Here is a 15,894-nt window from a genome sequence, read left to right on the forward strand (position 1 = left end):
AGTTGATAGCCAATGTGGGTTTAATATGTAATATGTTAATCTTTCTAGATTGCAGGGTCTGGAATTTCCAGGCTACTACAGGTATAATGTCATCAACCTTTTTTGGGTTAAATGTTACAGGTTAATCATTAATCTATATGATACAGGAAATAATGCAACCTAAAAATACATCTAATACGTTCACAGTTCAGTGTGGCAAAAATGATCTGCTTTAGGCATTCCGAAGTAGCCTAGGTTATTTTTCTCAGACATTTAGCTCTTTCAGAGGTAGCCTATAGGAGACATGTGGACGTCGTAGTGTTATAATCAATGCATGTTGGCACATATTTCTAGGACCTACTTTTGTTTTTACTATTCAATAAGCCTATGTTACAGAGTGGTGGGCCATATAAGAGCATGGCCGTTTTAGTGGGACTAGATGATAGCCTATAGGCTTAATCTGAGTAGCCTACCCAAACTCGCATCAGGCTAGAATAGAAAACAGTCCGTTATGATATCCTTGTGTACTATAGCCATCAGGTGGTTTTAGCCTACCTTTTTTGTCGTTGGTTGTTCTCAGTGTCTCCTCGGTCTCGGGTTAGCAGCAGATAATAGACGACTTCTAAGTTGTGATCTAAAATCAAGGTCCGTCTTTATATTTCTGCATCGATTCCACCTTATGCCAACGAAGGTTTCGTTTCTTCGAAAGGGCGGCGCTGGTTTATCAACAGAGCTAGGAAAAGTAGACTATTTTCAGTAGGGGCTATGAAGAAATCGTTTAGAGTTTAGGAGATGCACTAATTATAATTTCTTCCACTCAATTAGACAAGGCAAACGAGGTGGTGGAATTGCCTCCATTCTCTCAAACAAATATAGTTGCACTAGAGTCAACTTTGGTGAATTCGCTTCCTTTGAGTACATTGCCCTCACTCTGAAGGCTGACCCAGCTGTACTTCTATTAACCTTATACCGCCCTCCTAAACTATGGGCTGGCTTTCTCGACCAGTTTTCTGAACTTATGTGGCTCATCATCACTAGCTATGATCGGATAATTGTAAATGGCGACTTTAATATTCATGTCAATAAGACAACTGATGCTAAAGCCAGTAAGTTCCTTAATGTGTTGGACAGTTTAGAGCTAAAGCAGCATGTTACAGGACCCACCCACAACCTTGGCAACACCCTCGATCTAGTCATTTCTAGAGGGATAGAAGTCACAGACTTATCAGTAAATGATATAAATATGTCTGATCATTATTGTGTATCTTTTAATATAGTACTACATACTCCAAAAATTCATCCCGAAATTGCAATCAAATCGCGACTCTTGGACATTAGAGCAGAACAGCAGTTCATAGCTCTTATAGACTCCATAAATTTAGATATTTTACATCATCCCATTGATCAAATGGTAGAGGCTCTCAATCATGAATTAGGCGCTATGCTTGATAGAGTGGCACCCTTAAAGACTAAAAAAAGGCCCTGTAGCAAACTGACACCTTGGATGAACGAAAATATCCATGATCTAAAAAGATCATGTAGAAAAGCTGAGAGAACATGGAGAAAAACTAAGTTACAGGTTCACCGTGCCATTCTAAAAGAAAAAATAGCAAATTATAATAGAGCTATTCGGAATGAGAGAAGGAACCACTTCTCTAAGGTAATTGCTGAAAACAGTGGAAACTCTAGGGTGTTGTTCTCTACCATTGATAGGCTATTGCATCAAACACCTTTTGATACACTCAGTCAGGCATCCTCTCTAAGATGCGAAGAATTTGCAGACTTCTTCGAAAACAAAGTAATTTCTATAAGGGAGGCTATTGGTAATACAAGTAATATGTTTGATAGTACACCCAAAAACAGCCCCCCAAAATTAAGGTCCTTTAGCACTATTACTCAATCTGAGCTTGGTAAAATTATAACTCAAACCGGCTCCTCAACATGTGTTTTAGATCCAATCCCTACTAGATTCCTCAAAAAACTATATGATAGCTTAGCTCCCTTTATTCTCAAGGTAATAAATACCTCATTAGAAACAGGTATATTTCCAACTGCTTTTAAAACCGCTGTTGTGAAACCTTTACTTAAAAAGTCAAATCTTGACCATACCAATCTGAGCAACTACAGGCCTATATCAAATCTACCGTTCCTGAGCAAAGTACTTGAAAAAGTTGTTTGTAATCAGTTAAATACCTTCCTCAACGAAAACAGTATCCTTGAAAAATTCCAATCAGGTTTTAGATCAAATCACAGCACAGAAACGGCTCTAGTAAAAATAGTCAATGATCTCAGACTGGCTACTGCCTCAAACAAAGTCTCAATCCTTATTCTTCTGGATTTGAGTGCGGCATTTGACACCATTGATCATAGCATCCTAATTCACCGCCTTGCGAAGTGGGTGGGTCTCTCTGATAATGCTCTAAACTGGTTTCAAACCTACATTACTGGCAGAGATTTTTATATCAGTCTAGGAGATCATGTATCTGAAAAACATGACTTGCCTTTTGGTGTGGCCCAGGGGAGCTGCCTTGGTCCCCTGCTATTTTCCCTATATATGCTTCCATTGGGAAATGTCATAAGTCAGCATAATGTAAACTTCCATAGCTACGCAGATGATACCCAATTGTATATTTCTGTGGAGCCAACTAACCCAGATGGCCTTTGCTCCCTCACTGCATGCCTAACCTCCATTAATCAGTGGATGAGCAAAAATTTTCTGAAACTAAATGATGACAAAACAGAGGTACTTTTGGTGGGACCAAAACTAAAGCGAGATATTGTTCTTAGTAATCTGGGGAACTTGGCACACCAGGTCAAACCAAAAGTAACAAGCCTCGGTGTCATCTTAGATGCAGAGTTAAGTTTTAAGCCCCATATCAGTAAAGTTACTCAAACAGCCTATTTCCACTTGAGAAACATTGCCAAAGTGCGGCCCTTTTTAACTCAACAAGATGCAGAAAAACTAATTCACGCCTTTATCACTAGCAGGTTAGACTACTGCAATGCACTTTTCACTGGTCTTCCCAAAAAACATCTAAAGAAATTGGCACTCATACAGAACTCTGCGGCTAGACTTTTAACTAAGACTAAGAAGAGAGAACACATCACCCCTGTGTTGGCTGAACTGCACTGGCTCCCTATTTCCTATAGAATTGATTTTAAGGTTATGTTAATTACTTACAAAGCTCTGAATGGCACAGCACCTTCATATATCTCTGAGCTTTTAATATCTTATCAACCACAAAGGAAACTTAGATCATCCAATTCTAATCTTTTAATCGTACCCAAAGTGCTCCACAAACAAAGTGGAGAAGCTGCTTTTATCCATTATGCCCCCAAACTATGGAACACCCTGCCTCTGTACATCAAGCAGGCGAGTTCAGTAAATATTTTTTAAAAAGATCTGAAAACATACCTGTACAGGAAAGCTTTTAGTTAACTCGTCTTATCCTGTAGACTACTTTTTCAGATTATTCTACATCTGCTGCTATTGGAGGGCGCAGCCAGCCAGAAGCAGATGGGCTCCCCCTATTAAGTCAGGTTCTGCTCAAGGTTTCTTCCTGGAATATGCCACAGTTGCCACAGTTGCCATATGGCGTGCTTGTGGGGGGTAAGAGGGTTAAGGCTGCCAGTCTTATGACATGTCATTTTCTATATTTTTGATATGTTGCTGAGTGGATCATAAACGGCCCCAGCAATGAAGAAATGTGATTGATAATGACTGACTGACTATTATTTTGTTACATGCTTCAAATGTAAAGCACTTTGAGCTGCATTCTGTGTATGAAAGGTGCTATACAAATAAAGCTTATTATTATTATTATTATTATTATTATTAATGCGTGAACCATGGAGTGTGTTGCATCTAAATCACCTTGTACGGGTTTTAATAGCCACCGTCAAGTTTAAAATATTTCTATTCAAAAGTTAAGAGCCAAAACTTAAATTGAAGTAGGCCTATAGGCTACTACAACGTCCATGTCCTAACATGAACATTTATGATGTAATTCAGAATGAACACCTGTGACACTCCCTAAAACCCAACGCCACGTGCTATGTCGGTGTTTCATCTAACATGATTAGATTATTTAGCCTACTATAGCCTGTAGAAAATGACAGTTATATGTCTCTGAAAATAATTTGATCTGAACAGTTGGCATGTGACGTGCCAAACCTAGGCTACAATGTTCAGAACATTCATATGCCATAGCAAATTAAAGTCCAGCCAGGGAATAATGAACGGTCACGCAGCTGTAAATTGTAGGCTAATGTAGGCCTATTCATAGCAAATTCACTAAGTCTGATAGCATTAGGCCACAAACAATAGTTTCTAATTTAATTTAATAGTAAAAACAAAACATGAATAATCAGATCAAACCATACAGCTGTGATCTGAATCCTGCACTCGGCTAAACTTCCTCATTGGCAAACTGCAATCTGTCAGAATCAGAGCCCTAACATCACGCAGGGTGACGATGAACTCTGTGACTGGCGCTGCAGACTATGTTGAACAATGGCATCACTGTGTGGTACGGGAACATCACTGCCAGGGACCATATACATGCCAACAGAGGGCGTCTACAGCCGCAGAGCCCACAGCATCAATAAAGATACTAACCCATCTCCACTAACCCTAACCTCTTGCCCTCTGGAAGAAAGCGGTACAGAGGTGTGCACCCAAGCCCTCCACCCACCCCCGTAGGGTAGGGTGGACACAGTTCACCCCCTCCCGCCTAATAACACTATATTATCGGGGGGGCCAAAAATTATTCTCTGTCATAGGGCCCAAATTATCTAGCAGTGCCCCTGCGAGGAGGACCCATGAAGGTGTAGGATAATTCTGACCCTCTGAATGCATGCCCAGTTTCATGGAATTCTGTTCATGGGGGACCAATGCAATACATTATGTGTACATTTAGGACTACACTACGCATGCACACACACACTCATGAACACACGCAATAACACACATAAAGATACATGCACACACATGCAGGCACACACACACACACACATAAACACACACACAAGCACACACACACACACACACACAGGTATTCACACACACACACAGGTATTCACACACACACATGCACACGCATAAACACACACACACACACACATAAACACACACAAAGACACACACACGCACACACACACACGCACACACACACACACACACACACACAGTAGACATGTAGGCATACGCACGCACATGAACGCACGCTCAGACTCACACGCACACACACACACATAAACAAACACACACACTCAGAAACAAACACACACGCACAGACATAAAGCACACACACACATGCAACATGCAGGCAAGTAGACACACACATACACACACACACACACACCATTACCCTCACACACACTCACAAGCGAAAACACACACACAGAGAAGCACGTACAGAAAAGCAAACGCACACATGCACACACTCATTTATACAAAAAAGTTGTAAGAGTAGGTGATGGAGACAAATTGACAATCGTGATTTATTTTGCGGAGAGATCGTGCAGGACTGAGCGGCGGTCATATTCTGTACCGCTTTGCGGTACACCTAGTTTAATTGAATAGGGATACTAGTTTTGAACTTTGACTTTGACTTTGATTTGAGACCAGCCTACCTTCTTCCATTGCTCGGGTCTATTGTAGACAGGGGCCAGCTGAACAGCCCCATACATGCCTATGACGCCGTCCTGTGTTCTTATGCCGTCCTATCAAAATCAGCACGGAGGGTTTCAGCGATTTGTGCTGCAGTTGGTCTTCAGTGGGATCATGCCACCAGGGCTAGCCTTCCCTCGCAACACGCTTTGGGCACCCATGACCCTGTTGCTGGTTCACCACGCCGGTGCCTACATGTCAGACAGAGACTGAGAAACAATTGCAAAAATGGTCACTCTGTTTTTGTATCTATCCACTTCTAAGCAAATTAGTCTAGTTCCCCCTGAAACTCTTCTGACGCTTGCAGATATAAGTTCATCAAGTATAATACTGCCCCCTGGTGGTCGTACTTGTACAGTGCTGTGAAAAAGCATTCGTCCCTTCCCGATTTTTTCTATTTTTACATGTTTGTCACATTTAAATGTTTCAGTTCATCCAACTAATTTTAAGACACACACAAGACAACTGAATAAACAAAAGAATGCAGCTTTTAAATGATCATTTAATTTATTTAAGGTGAAAATTGTTTCAAAACCTATATCACTCAAGTGAAAAAGTATTGCCCCCCTAAACCTAATAACTGATTGTGCCACCCTTGCCCAATCAAACGCTTGTGATAACTGGCAATGAGTCTTTTACATCTCTGCGGAGGAATTTTGGCCCACTTTTTTTCTACAGAATTGTTTTAATTTTGCCACATTAGAGGATTTTCAAGGTCATGCTACAGCATCTCAATTGGATTCAAGTCAGGACTTTGACTATGCCACTCCAAAACTTTACATTTGTTTCTTTTGAGCCATTCAGAGGTAGACTTGCTTGTGTGCTTCGGAGCCTGCTGCATAACCCAACTGCGCTTGAGCTTGAAGTCACAAATTGATGGTGGGTCATTTTCCTTCAGGATTTTTCTGGTAGAGAGCAGAATTCATGATTCCATCAATTATGGCAAGTCGCAGGTCCTGAAGCAACAAAGCAGCCCCAGACCATCACACTACCACCATTGTTTGACTCATTTATTTATTTATAAGGACAACACAGATTCATAAACTTTTCTGAAAAAATGTGCCGGTGTGTTAGCCAGTAATTTTCAACTGTAGACCTTTGGCAAGACATTATGAGAACCATACTTGGCCAGGCCAGTTGTTCCCAGATGCCAAGTCAGCAATATCAGTCAAAATTAAAAAAATTAATTGAATTAATTACATACTCTGTGATTAATTAATCTAAATTAATCGCATGCATAATTTTTGCTGTGAAAGTATTTTAAATATTTTAATTCAAATGAATCATTGAATAATCATTAGTGACATTTAAGTTAAAAAATCTCTTTTATTATTAATTTCACTTGTATTTTCACATACAAGGCATTTCAGGCCACAGATATAACCTAGGGGACACAATGAAAATAAGTTAACACTCAATGTCAAAACTATTTCTTTGCATCAATGTGCGGCTTTAGAGTTGACAAACTCCGGTGATATGCAAAGTCCTTGCTGCAGACATTGCAAAGGACTTTATTTTAATCAACACTTTAATTTTATTAACACCATCAGGCCGTTGTTGTTCCAATCAATGATCTAGGCAGCACATTTTCTTCCCTCTCCTTCATTTTACAGTCTAATGGTTACTGACTAGTACGGCTCGGGGTCAAAAGTTATACGGAATCGATTAATCTGCACTATTTTTTTTAAATCAGTTATTTTTTCTCAAATTAATTAATTGAAATTAATCAGTTATTTTGACAGCCCTAGTCAAAATATATTTTACACATAAAAACACAATACAAAGAAGCAAAAATGAGACACCTTAAGCTGGGTTTCGATTTCAGTGGGGACGGTGGGCACGCGCACCTATCAGATTCATAATTCCAAAGGTCTTGGGGTTTATCAAGATGTTGTTTTGCAAATGTGAGATAAGCCTTTGTGTTCTTTTTGGTAAGCAGTGGTTTTTGCCTTCAACTCTTCCATGGATGCCATTTTGCCCAGTCTCTCTCTTATTGTAGAATCATGAACACTGACCTTAACTGGGACAAGTCTGGGTTCTTTTGTGACCTCCTTAATGAGTCGTTGATGCCTTTTGGAGGAATTGTGGTAGGCCAGCCACTTCTGGGAAGGCACACCATTTTTCTCTATTTGTAGATAATGGCTCTCACTATGGTTCGTTGGAGTCCCAGAGCCTTAGAAATGACTTTGTAACCCTTTCCAGACTGATTGATGTCAATGACTTTGATTCTCATCTGTTCTTGAATTTCTTTAGATCGCTTTGTGTTTACAGATGATAAATTGAGGTGTCCAAGAAGAGACCACCATACCTATTTTGAAAAATGGAGGAGGCGTGGTTATGTTTTCATACTGCGTTGCTGGATCTGGCCCAGTGAGCTTTAAATCTGAGCAGGGCACAAATAGCACAGTTTCCGTTTCATTTATAGGCCATGGGTCCTCCAACAGCATATGAGCACTCACAACACAAAGGCACCCAAAAATGGCTAAAGAACAAACAGTGGACTATTCTGAAGTGGCCTTCAATGAGCCCAGAACTGAACCCCATTAAACATCTCTGAGAAGAGCTGTAACAGTCTGCGGAAGGCACTCTTCTGTCACAGCTGGAGCAGTTTATGAAGAGTGGGGCAAAACTACCTGCACTGTAAAAAATAACATTACATCTTACTGCAGTAACACAAGTATACTTTACTTACTATAGGCTGACCTAGTGTTCTTACTAGAGTAACATTAGTAATGAGCCGAACTTGCATCAATGGGGTCTAAAACTTGAGATACACGAGTAAGCTTCACAACTCAGACCTGAGTAAACTGGACTCACGCAGTGCACACGCGCACAGTCAGCAGAGGGAGCATTCTGGATTCCACAGCCAACGGTCGGCAGTGTTACGGTGTGGCTGACTTTTGGGATGGGAGTGTAACGCAGCTTCACCAGTGACTTGCTCTGTCCGGTAAGTTTACAGTATGTATTAATGTGTCAAATGTTTACAGTATAGGTTGAACTAACAGCATTTGTGCAAAACTGTACATTCGGTTTTATTAACAGCTGGGGTAATGTTAAGTTCAACTTGCTAAGTGGCCGATATATGCGCTAGCTGCTAACAGTTTGCAGCTAACTGATAGCAGCTATGCGAGTTAACATTGCCTCAGACCATGCAGAGCAGAAAACAAATATTCTAGGTATTCAAGCCCTTTGATATTTTTTGTTATCGAAGTTATGAGGAAATGGTGGCGCCTGGGGTCTAGAACTAGGCTGTATAAATTTGCCAATAGCAGTTGTCTTCATGAGCTCTTAATGAAGTTTAGTTCTAACTTTCTCATGAGAAACGCTTGCTAGCATGCTAAGTTGATTCAAAACGTGTAAAGATTAAACTGTGTAGTTCTATGGTTTATGTCGATATTCCTACTGTATTGATAAAACAATTAGGATAATTGGACTCATAACCTTACTGACTGAGAAAGCCATGGTCTTTTATCTAAAATCTTTTGTTGTGATTTAGCAAGAGGACTTAGGTTGCAGTGTGTGGAATTTAAACGAATGTGCCGTTATTGAGGTGCAAAATGGCGTCATATAATTCCAACGTATGATTGACATTTTAAATTATATTGTGATAAATGTACTAGGCCTGAAGCAATAGAGAAAATTCAGTTGCCAAATCATAATATTTTTAGCTTAACAGTATTAATTAGGTCTCTGGAGAAATATTTTTTTAAATGAACATTTAATGTGATAAACTTAATCAGCTGTTTTAGTTAAACATGGCCAATAGATCCATATTGATAATAATTTTGCCCTCTTTTTCTTTTTGCAGTTGGAAAACTGAAAATGCAGAGCAATGAACTGGACATGTAAGTTGTGCTTGTTTGGATGTGAAGTCAGAGGTCAGTTGCTCAAACACTACAGATTGAAACATGGAGGTTACACCAGAATACGACCGAAAAAAACTGCAGAGGGTGGTGAAAACTGGCCAACGCATCACCGGTTCCTCACTCCCCTCCATCAAGGCTATCCAGGGCAAGTGATGCTTGCGTAAGGCGCGCAGCATAATCAAAGACTGTTCTCACCTCAACCACAGACTGTTCACCCCACTCCCCTCTGGGAGGCGTTACAGGTCTCTCTGCACCCGAACCAGCAGGTTCAGAGGAAGCTTCTTCCCTGCGGCTGTCACCCTACTGAACTCTAGCTCTGCATCCCGGTGACAACCAACCAACTAAGCCCCCGCCCGATGCCTCCTTGCCTGTGCCTGTTGAGGTGTCCACCATGACCATGGAAACCTTGACGGGGGACACCCACCCCCGCGGACAAATGCACTACTCTATCCCACCCATAGTGTTCTTTTTATTTACAAATGTACATACTGTAATTACACTTACATGGCATTTTCTACTGCTCTTCATACTATTCATCCTGCACATACACATATTTTTACTACTGTTATAATGTTACTGTTTCTGCACTACAGTACTGTTACTACACTGCACATAGCTGTATACTGTACATATATGTCTATATGGTTCATACCGAATATCCATATTTATTCTGCTAATACACTGCACATATTTATACCTAATTTATATTACTCTAAACCACCTTCTGTAAACCAACTGTATACTACTGTTTATACCGCATATTTCTTATCCTGTCTATGCACCACCCGTCTTTGTATATCACATTGCATTTTTCTGCTTTTTTTGCACTTCTAGTTAGACGCAAACTGCATTTTGTTGTCTTTGTACTTGTACTCTGCAAAATGACAATAAAGTTATCTAATCTAATAGTGCCAACTATTTGTGTACAATCTGCAAGTAAACTTTACTATCCAACATAAAGTACCCTTTACAACTCAAAGTAAGGGTAACTCATTTAACAGTAGTAAATACAACTTTGTTTTTAAGTAAGCTTTACTCGAGGGCATGAAGTAAACTTTACTAGTTGGAAGTAAGTAATCAGAACTTTAAAGTCTTAAGTAAGGATAACTTCTTCTAAGTAAGCATTACTTGTAGACATCAAGTAAACATAACTTGGAAGAGAAAAGTTTTGTTTACTTAACTTATTTAAGGCAACGAGTTTCCACCCTTTTTTCAAGTAACCATTACTTATTATTTTTTACAGTGTGCCGACAGATACTCTGAAGATTCATTCGAAGCTATGTGTACTCAGGTTTCTCTACTATCCTCATTTATGAGTTATCGATTTTGATTGAATCTACTCTCTGTACGTACATTTATTAGTCTGAAAATGCCATTCTACACATTTCCACATGGTTTATTGTGCTTTCAATGCCCTCAATTGCTTCTGTAAGGGGCATTAGTGACTTAGGCCCATATTGTTACTTCTTTTTGAGCTCACTAGATTCAAATGGGCATAACAACGCTGTGGGGCCAGGTGAGTGACACTTGCTATGGAGGGAAGATGGACATCATCATCCTCTCTTAGAAAGACCTATGGAATTCACTGCTCAGCTTTCCACAACCTTATTCATATGATTTGGAATACCAAAATTATTCATATGATTTGGAATACCAAATTTTTTTAAATGTATTTCACTGCTGCTACCACAACAGTGTAACTGACTTTCAAATAAATGGTGAATTACAGTAGCCTAGAAATCTAGACGCACCCTAGCGGCAGCCTAGAATTACAGATGCATAACCAAATAACTTGCCAGTTCATGGCCTTGTAATGTGGGATTGACCATTCTTTGGTCACCTACCAAGCTTGCTGATTGGACTGATTAAGGAGCCTGTACTGCCAATGCTGGCTATATGACTACGCAAAATTCAGAATATCCTTCTAAATGAAGATAAAACCTCAAGTCATTACACAGTGTTCAGCAGAAATATGGTGTCTGCTGTTTCATTTGTGCTTGCCAGTATTTAGCTAAATAAAAGTAGAGTAGTAAAGAAATATTCTGTGCTGTGGAAAAAAAAATATGTCAAACACCACAATGTCAGGCTATTATACAGTCAGTAGTAAAAGTCATGTATCTATCATGCATTCCACATAAACAGACAAATCTGTGTGTGCTGAACAAATACAGCCATTTACACCAGTAATGGCAAATGTTATTTAAACAAGTTTGTATGAATACTTTAACATATGGATAAGACACACTGAAATGCTGAAAAATTATGAAAATGTCTTCACTCCCCAATTTAAAATTCTCCTTGAGGAACTTTGCTCTAAATACACCAGGGTGCACTATCACGCCTCAAAATAATTACCCTTCAGTAAATGAAGTATGCATAGGTTGACATACAGATGATGATAATGAAAAATGCACACATGCATGCGCGTGCATACTTATATACATAGGCTACATAGGGTATGTGTGATGATACAAATGCATAGATTACCTACATCCCCGCGTATAGCATACACACACATACATAGGCTACATGCACACACTATTGTAAATAGAGCAAAAGTGTACCCTACTCAGCATTTGACGTGTTCTTGCAGCTATTTAAATGAGTTAATGTGCGATCCATAATAATATATTTTTTTAAAGATATATAGTTGAGGAAGACAAGCATTACTTATCGTGTCATCGGCATCACCATCTCATCCTCTGTTTATCACGTGTGTGAGAGAGTGTATAGGGGAAAGAGAACGAGAGGGGTGGAGCTGTGTTAAGTAATTTCCTTCAACAACCGTTGAAGAATTGAGTATGCGTCTGCTCCCTGTGGCTCTGTGGTATTGAGGCACCTCGGTTTAATTCTCGAAGTTTGAAATAGGAAGATTTGTTTTAAGAGGGGAAACTACGCGTCTGATTTGTTTGGGCGCTTGGCTATGAAAATACGCATATTTGGGGAAATGTGTGGACTTCATATATGGTGCGATTTCATTAGCGAAGATGGAGGCTAACACGCCAAATTTCAACAATAGCCGGTATGTGAGCTATAATCAGTTTAATGGCACGATGAAGCTCTCTAACGAGACGAAAGTCAACGACTATATATATGTTCGTGTCTGTGTATCAGCAGTTGCCTTCATTATTTTGGCTTTCTTCAACATCGTCATCAATTGTATCATCCTGCGCCAGGAGAGACTGCGGAATCATGCGCGCTTCGTACTGGTGTTCCACCTGTTACTTTCTGCGCTCATCTATTTTGCCGTGTGTTGGGGATTTAATCTGCAGATTTACCTGAAAGCGCGGCTAAAGGCATCTACATGTGCCACACTGATTACTGTACTGACCACAAGTGCGTCCAACATCCTTCTCACCTTGACGGTGATGGCAGTGGACCGCTACTGGGCTATTTGTTTCCCCATGCGCTATAGCAACTTGTGCGCACGGAAATGGCCCTGGCTTCTAGGACTTCTTACCTGGGCCCTTGCATCCATTATACCCCTTACTCTTTTCCCATGGACAGAGAGAGGGGACTCGAATAGACTCTGCGGGAGAGCAGCGCTAAAAAAAGGAGAACTACACAAAATCGTATTGATCACCATATGTTTCGTTATTATTCTCTACAGTTACGCCAGGATTTGTCTCGAGGGACGCCGGTTAGGTGTGTTAAACCGGCGCAATAAGATCGGCTGCAGGACTATTGCTTGGCACGGGCTTCAGCTCGCTGTCTATATCCTTCCAAACTTCATAAGCTTTCTCCTGTACATTTTGCAAAAGTATGGGCACATTCACCAGGACGCAAAGGACTTGTTTGCAGTGGTGAATTTTGCATTCTTCAGTATAGCACAATGCATTGCGCCAATTGTTTACGGACTGCGCAAAGAGGAGATTTTGGAACAGTTAAACCAAAACGGTTTGTGCTTCTCCTGTCCACTTAAGACTTTCGTGGAGTGGACTGTTCGCCTGACCGAACCCCGTCACCATTCCCACTCACGGTATGTGATTTTTCCACAGTGCCTTTGCAGAGGCTAATCAATGACTAGTTTGGGCACATTTAACCTAACATTATTCATATTCCAGCATGTGTGTATTCTTCATTATCCGTTAACATAGGCTACTACCATTTCTTGCGCATATATTTTATTAAAATTAACATTTTAGTTCAACATGTTTTTGAAACAGCAGGATGTAGGCTATTTTTGACGACATTTGAAGGATTCGTTTTTGCTTTTTGCGCAAGCACAGACCAGCCTATAGCTTACTTAATTTCCCCCTGTTTGTGGTTAGTCTTCGAGGGGAAATTTCTAAGTAAAATAGGCTAAAGCGATGCTCTCAGGGGATGTCCAATGTTAAATTCAAACGACATTTCTCTCATTTTTAATTTCTACAGGGAGAGACGACTCACGTCTCAGACTCTGCTCTCACTAGAACCTCTTCGCGCCCCTGTGTGAACGACTACAAACAACCATCCTGCAGGAATTTTTATAGACCAGTTATGACATCCGATTAAAGAGATGAACATTTCAGTGGTCAAAGAAGGGGGGTGGGGTTAAACTGTGAATATATGTGAATATGGAAAATGCATCACTGTGCGGTATGATGTATAAACCATAGCCTTTTAATTTATTATCATTATTTCAATGTGAATCATTGAGAACCTGTCTGACGATTTCTGTTGTTTGTCTGTACCCAAATTGTGGTTATGTAAACAAACTTTTTTGTGGTTTTTAAAATCAAGGGGTTATTCCGTATAGTTCTCAGGGTACTTTTGCATCACTGTTATCGGGGAATTCATAACTATGAGTCAGTAGACTTGCAGGCAGGGACGTTGTTAGGCCTTTTTTGTGGGGGGCCTATACACATGGTAACTTTGGGCTGAAATTCTAATGTATAGCAGCCCAAAATAATGAACTTGGCTTCCATGTTAAATAATCAAAAGTTGATCATAGCATGCACAGATCAACTGTGCTTTTGAATAGATATTTCTGCCGGTATGGTTCAGGTGACATGAATGTAAAACAATCATAATATAAATTCATCATGATGTAAAGGCTGACATAAGAAATATGCAAGCATGATCACATCATACTTTCCCAGATATGGGTATATTGTCTTAAAAAAGAGCTCTTTTCCAAAACGCTATAAATCCATTTTTGAAAACATTAATACGTTTTTACATTAATTGTGAATACATTAATTGTGTTATTCATTATGTGTATTTCAGGTAATATCAATAAAAGTGCAGATATTTAAGCAAAGATAAATCAAATAACAATCTCAATTACAGTTCCACTGAATTTACTTGGGAAAAAAAGATTAATGAAAATGCAATGGAGGATATATACAGCGTTTTGGAACCACATTTTAATATATAGATGGCCCTATGACCAAAGTAGTAAATAGCCTAGGCCTCAAAGTACTAATATGTGATATTTTACAGTGGGTACTAATGTAAATACTTAATGTAACTTCACAACAGTTCATGACATGGGGGGGCGATTTTCAGAAGCTAACAGGTTCAAAATTTTATTTGAGAGCATAATACGTTAATTAGTGGAATTTTGAGCAAGAACGTCGTTTGCATTAACACCAAATTGTCTTACAGTGAAAGTACACACTCTGAAAATAGACCCTATAGACTCTGTGCACAACTAATGGCATGGTGTCCCTGTTAATACCAATTAATTGAAGCCCTTTTTGGGTGTGGTGAATTTTTTAAAATTATTTTTTTACCTACAACCCTGGGGGCTAAGCCCCTCCTATCCTTCAATCCTAGTGATGTCCCTGCCTGCAGTCATTTAATAACATGCCAAGAAACTGCAGAAATGTATGTCAGTTCAATTAATAAATATTGGAATTGGAAACATTGGGTGCGATTAAAGTATTCAAGGGCTGACCCAATACCTAAATCATTTTGTATATTCAGTTTATTATTATTACTTATTATCATGCAAACAATGAACTGAGTATATTCCAGCAACAATATATTTAAGCTAAAATTAATGGCAAAAGTAAAGAGTTCAATATTTAATCTGTTATAAACTGAAACATTGTAAGGTTTTCACAATGCTTGTGAAATGCTTGTGAGTACAGCATATCATTGTATATTGTTTATAGTATGTATATATTATTCTAAAAAACGACAAAGCTGATAAGATGGATCCTGAGCCTTTACACACATACATGTATATGTGTGTATCATGTTAAATAGTGTTTTCTGCCATTCTGTGAAGCTGAAATGTTACTGCATGCTTTTCAGCATAATAAAGACTTGTGGAAAACGTCATGCTATGTATAACCCTTTTGTTTGTTTTTTGCATTGTTTAGTCTGAACTATATCTGTGTATTAACTGTGTCATGTTATGTCATGTCATGTCATCAATTCATTACTAGC

The 15,894-nt window shown here is 39.4% G+C and overlaps 1 protein-coding gene and 1 long non-coding RNA gene across 2 annotated transcripts; one reads left to right on the plus strand and one right to left on the minus strand.

The window, feature by feature from the left end:
* Nucleotides 1–534: 534 nt before the first annotated feature.
* On the minus strand, nt 535–12,238 carry LOC143127469 (uncharacterized). Its single transcript, XR_012987639.1, has 3 exons — nt 12,187–12,238; nt 5,614–5,859; nt 535–712 (listed from the first exon to the last, which is right to left on the minus strand). It is a non-coding gene; the product is annotated as an uncharacterized LOC143127469 (long non-coding RNA).
* Nucleotides 12,239–12,424: 186 nt separating this feature from the next.
* LOC143127468 (odorant receptor 131-2) lies at nt 12,425–15,786 on the plus strand. The gene is made up of 2 exons (XM_076288990.1): nt 12,425–13,495; nt 13,891–15,786. Exons 1-2 carry the CDS (start codon nt 12,504–12,506, stop codon nt 13,949–13,951), a joined length of 1,053 nt encoding a protein of 350 aa, XP_076145105.1. The 5' UTR covers nt 12,425–12,503; the 3' UTR covers nt 13,952–15,786.
* The last annotated feature ends 108 nt before the right edge of the window (nt 15,787–15,894 follow it).

Source organism: Alosa pseudoharengus, unplaced genomic scaffold (assembly GCF_046254945.1).
Source record: "Alosa pseudoharengus isolate Yale_2024_CS ecotype anadromous, Long Island Sound unplaced genomic scaffold, YU_APseudo_1.1 YU_APseudo_1.1_scf_17, whole genome shotgun sequence".
NCBI classification, from domain to species: domain Eukaryota; kingdom Metazoa; phylum Chordata; class Actinopteri; order Clupeiformes; family Clupeidae; genus Alosa; species Alosa pseudoharengus.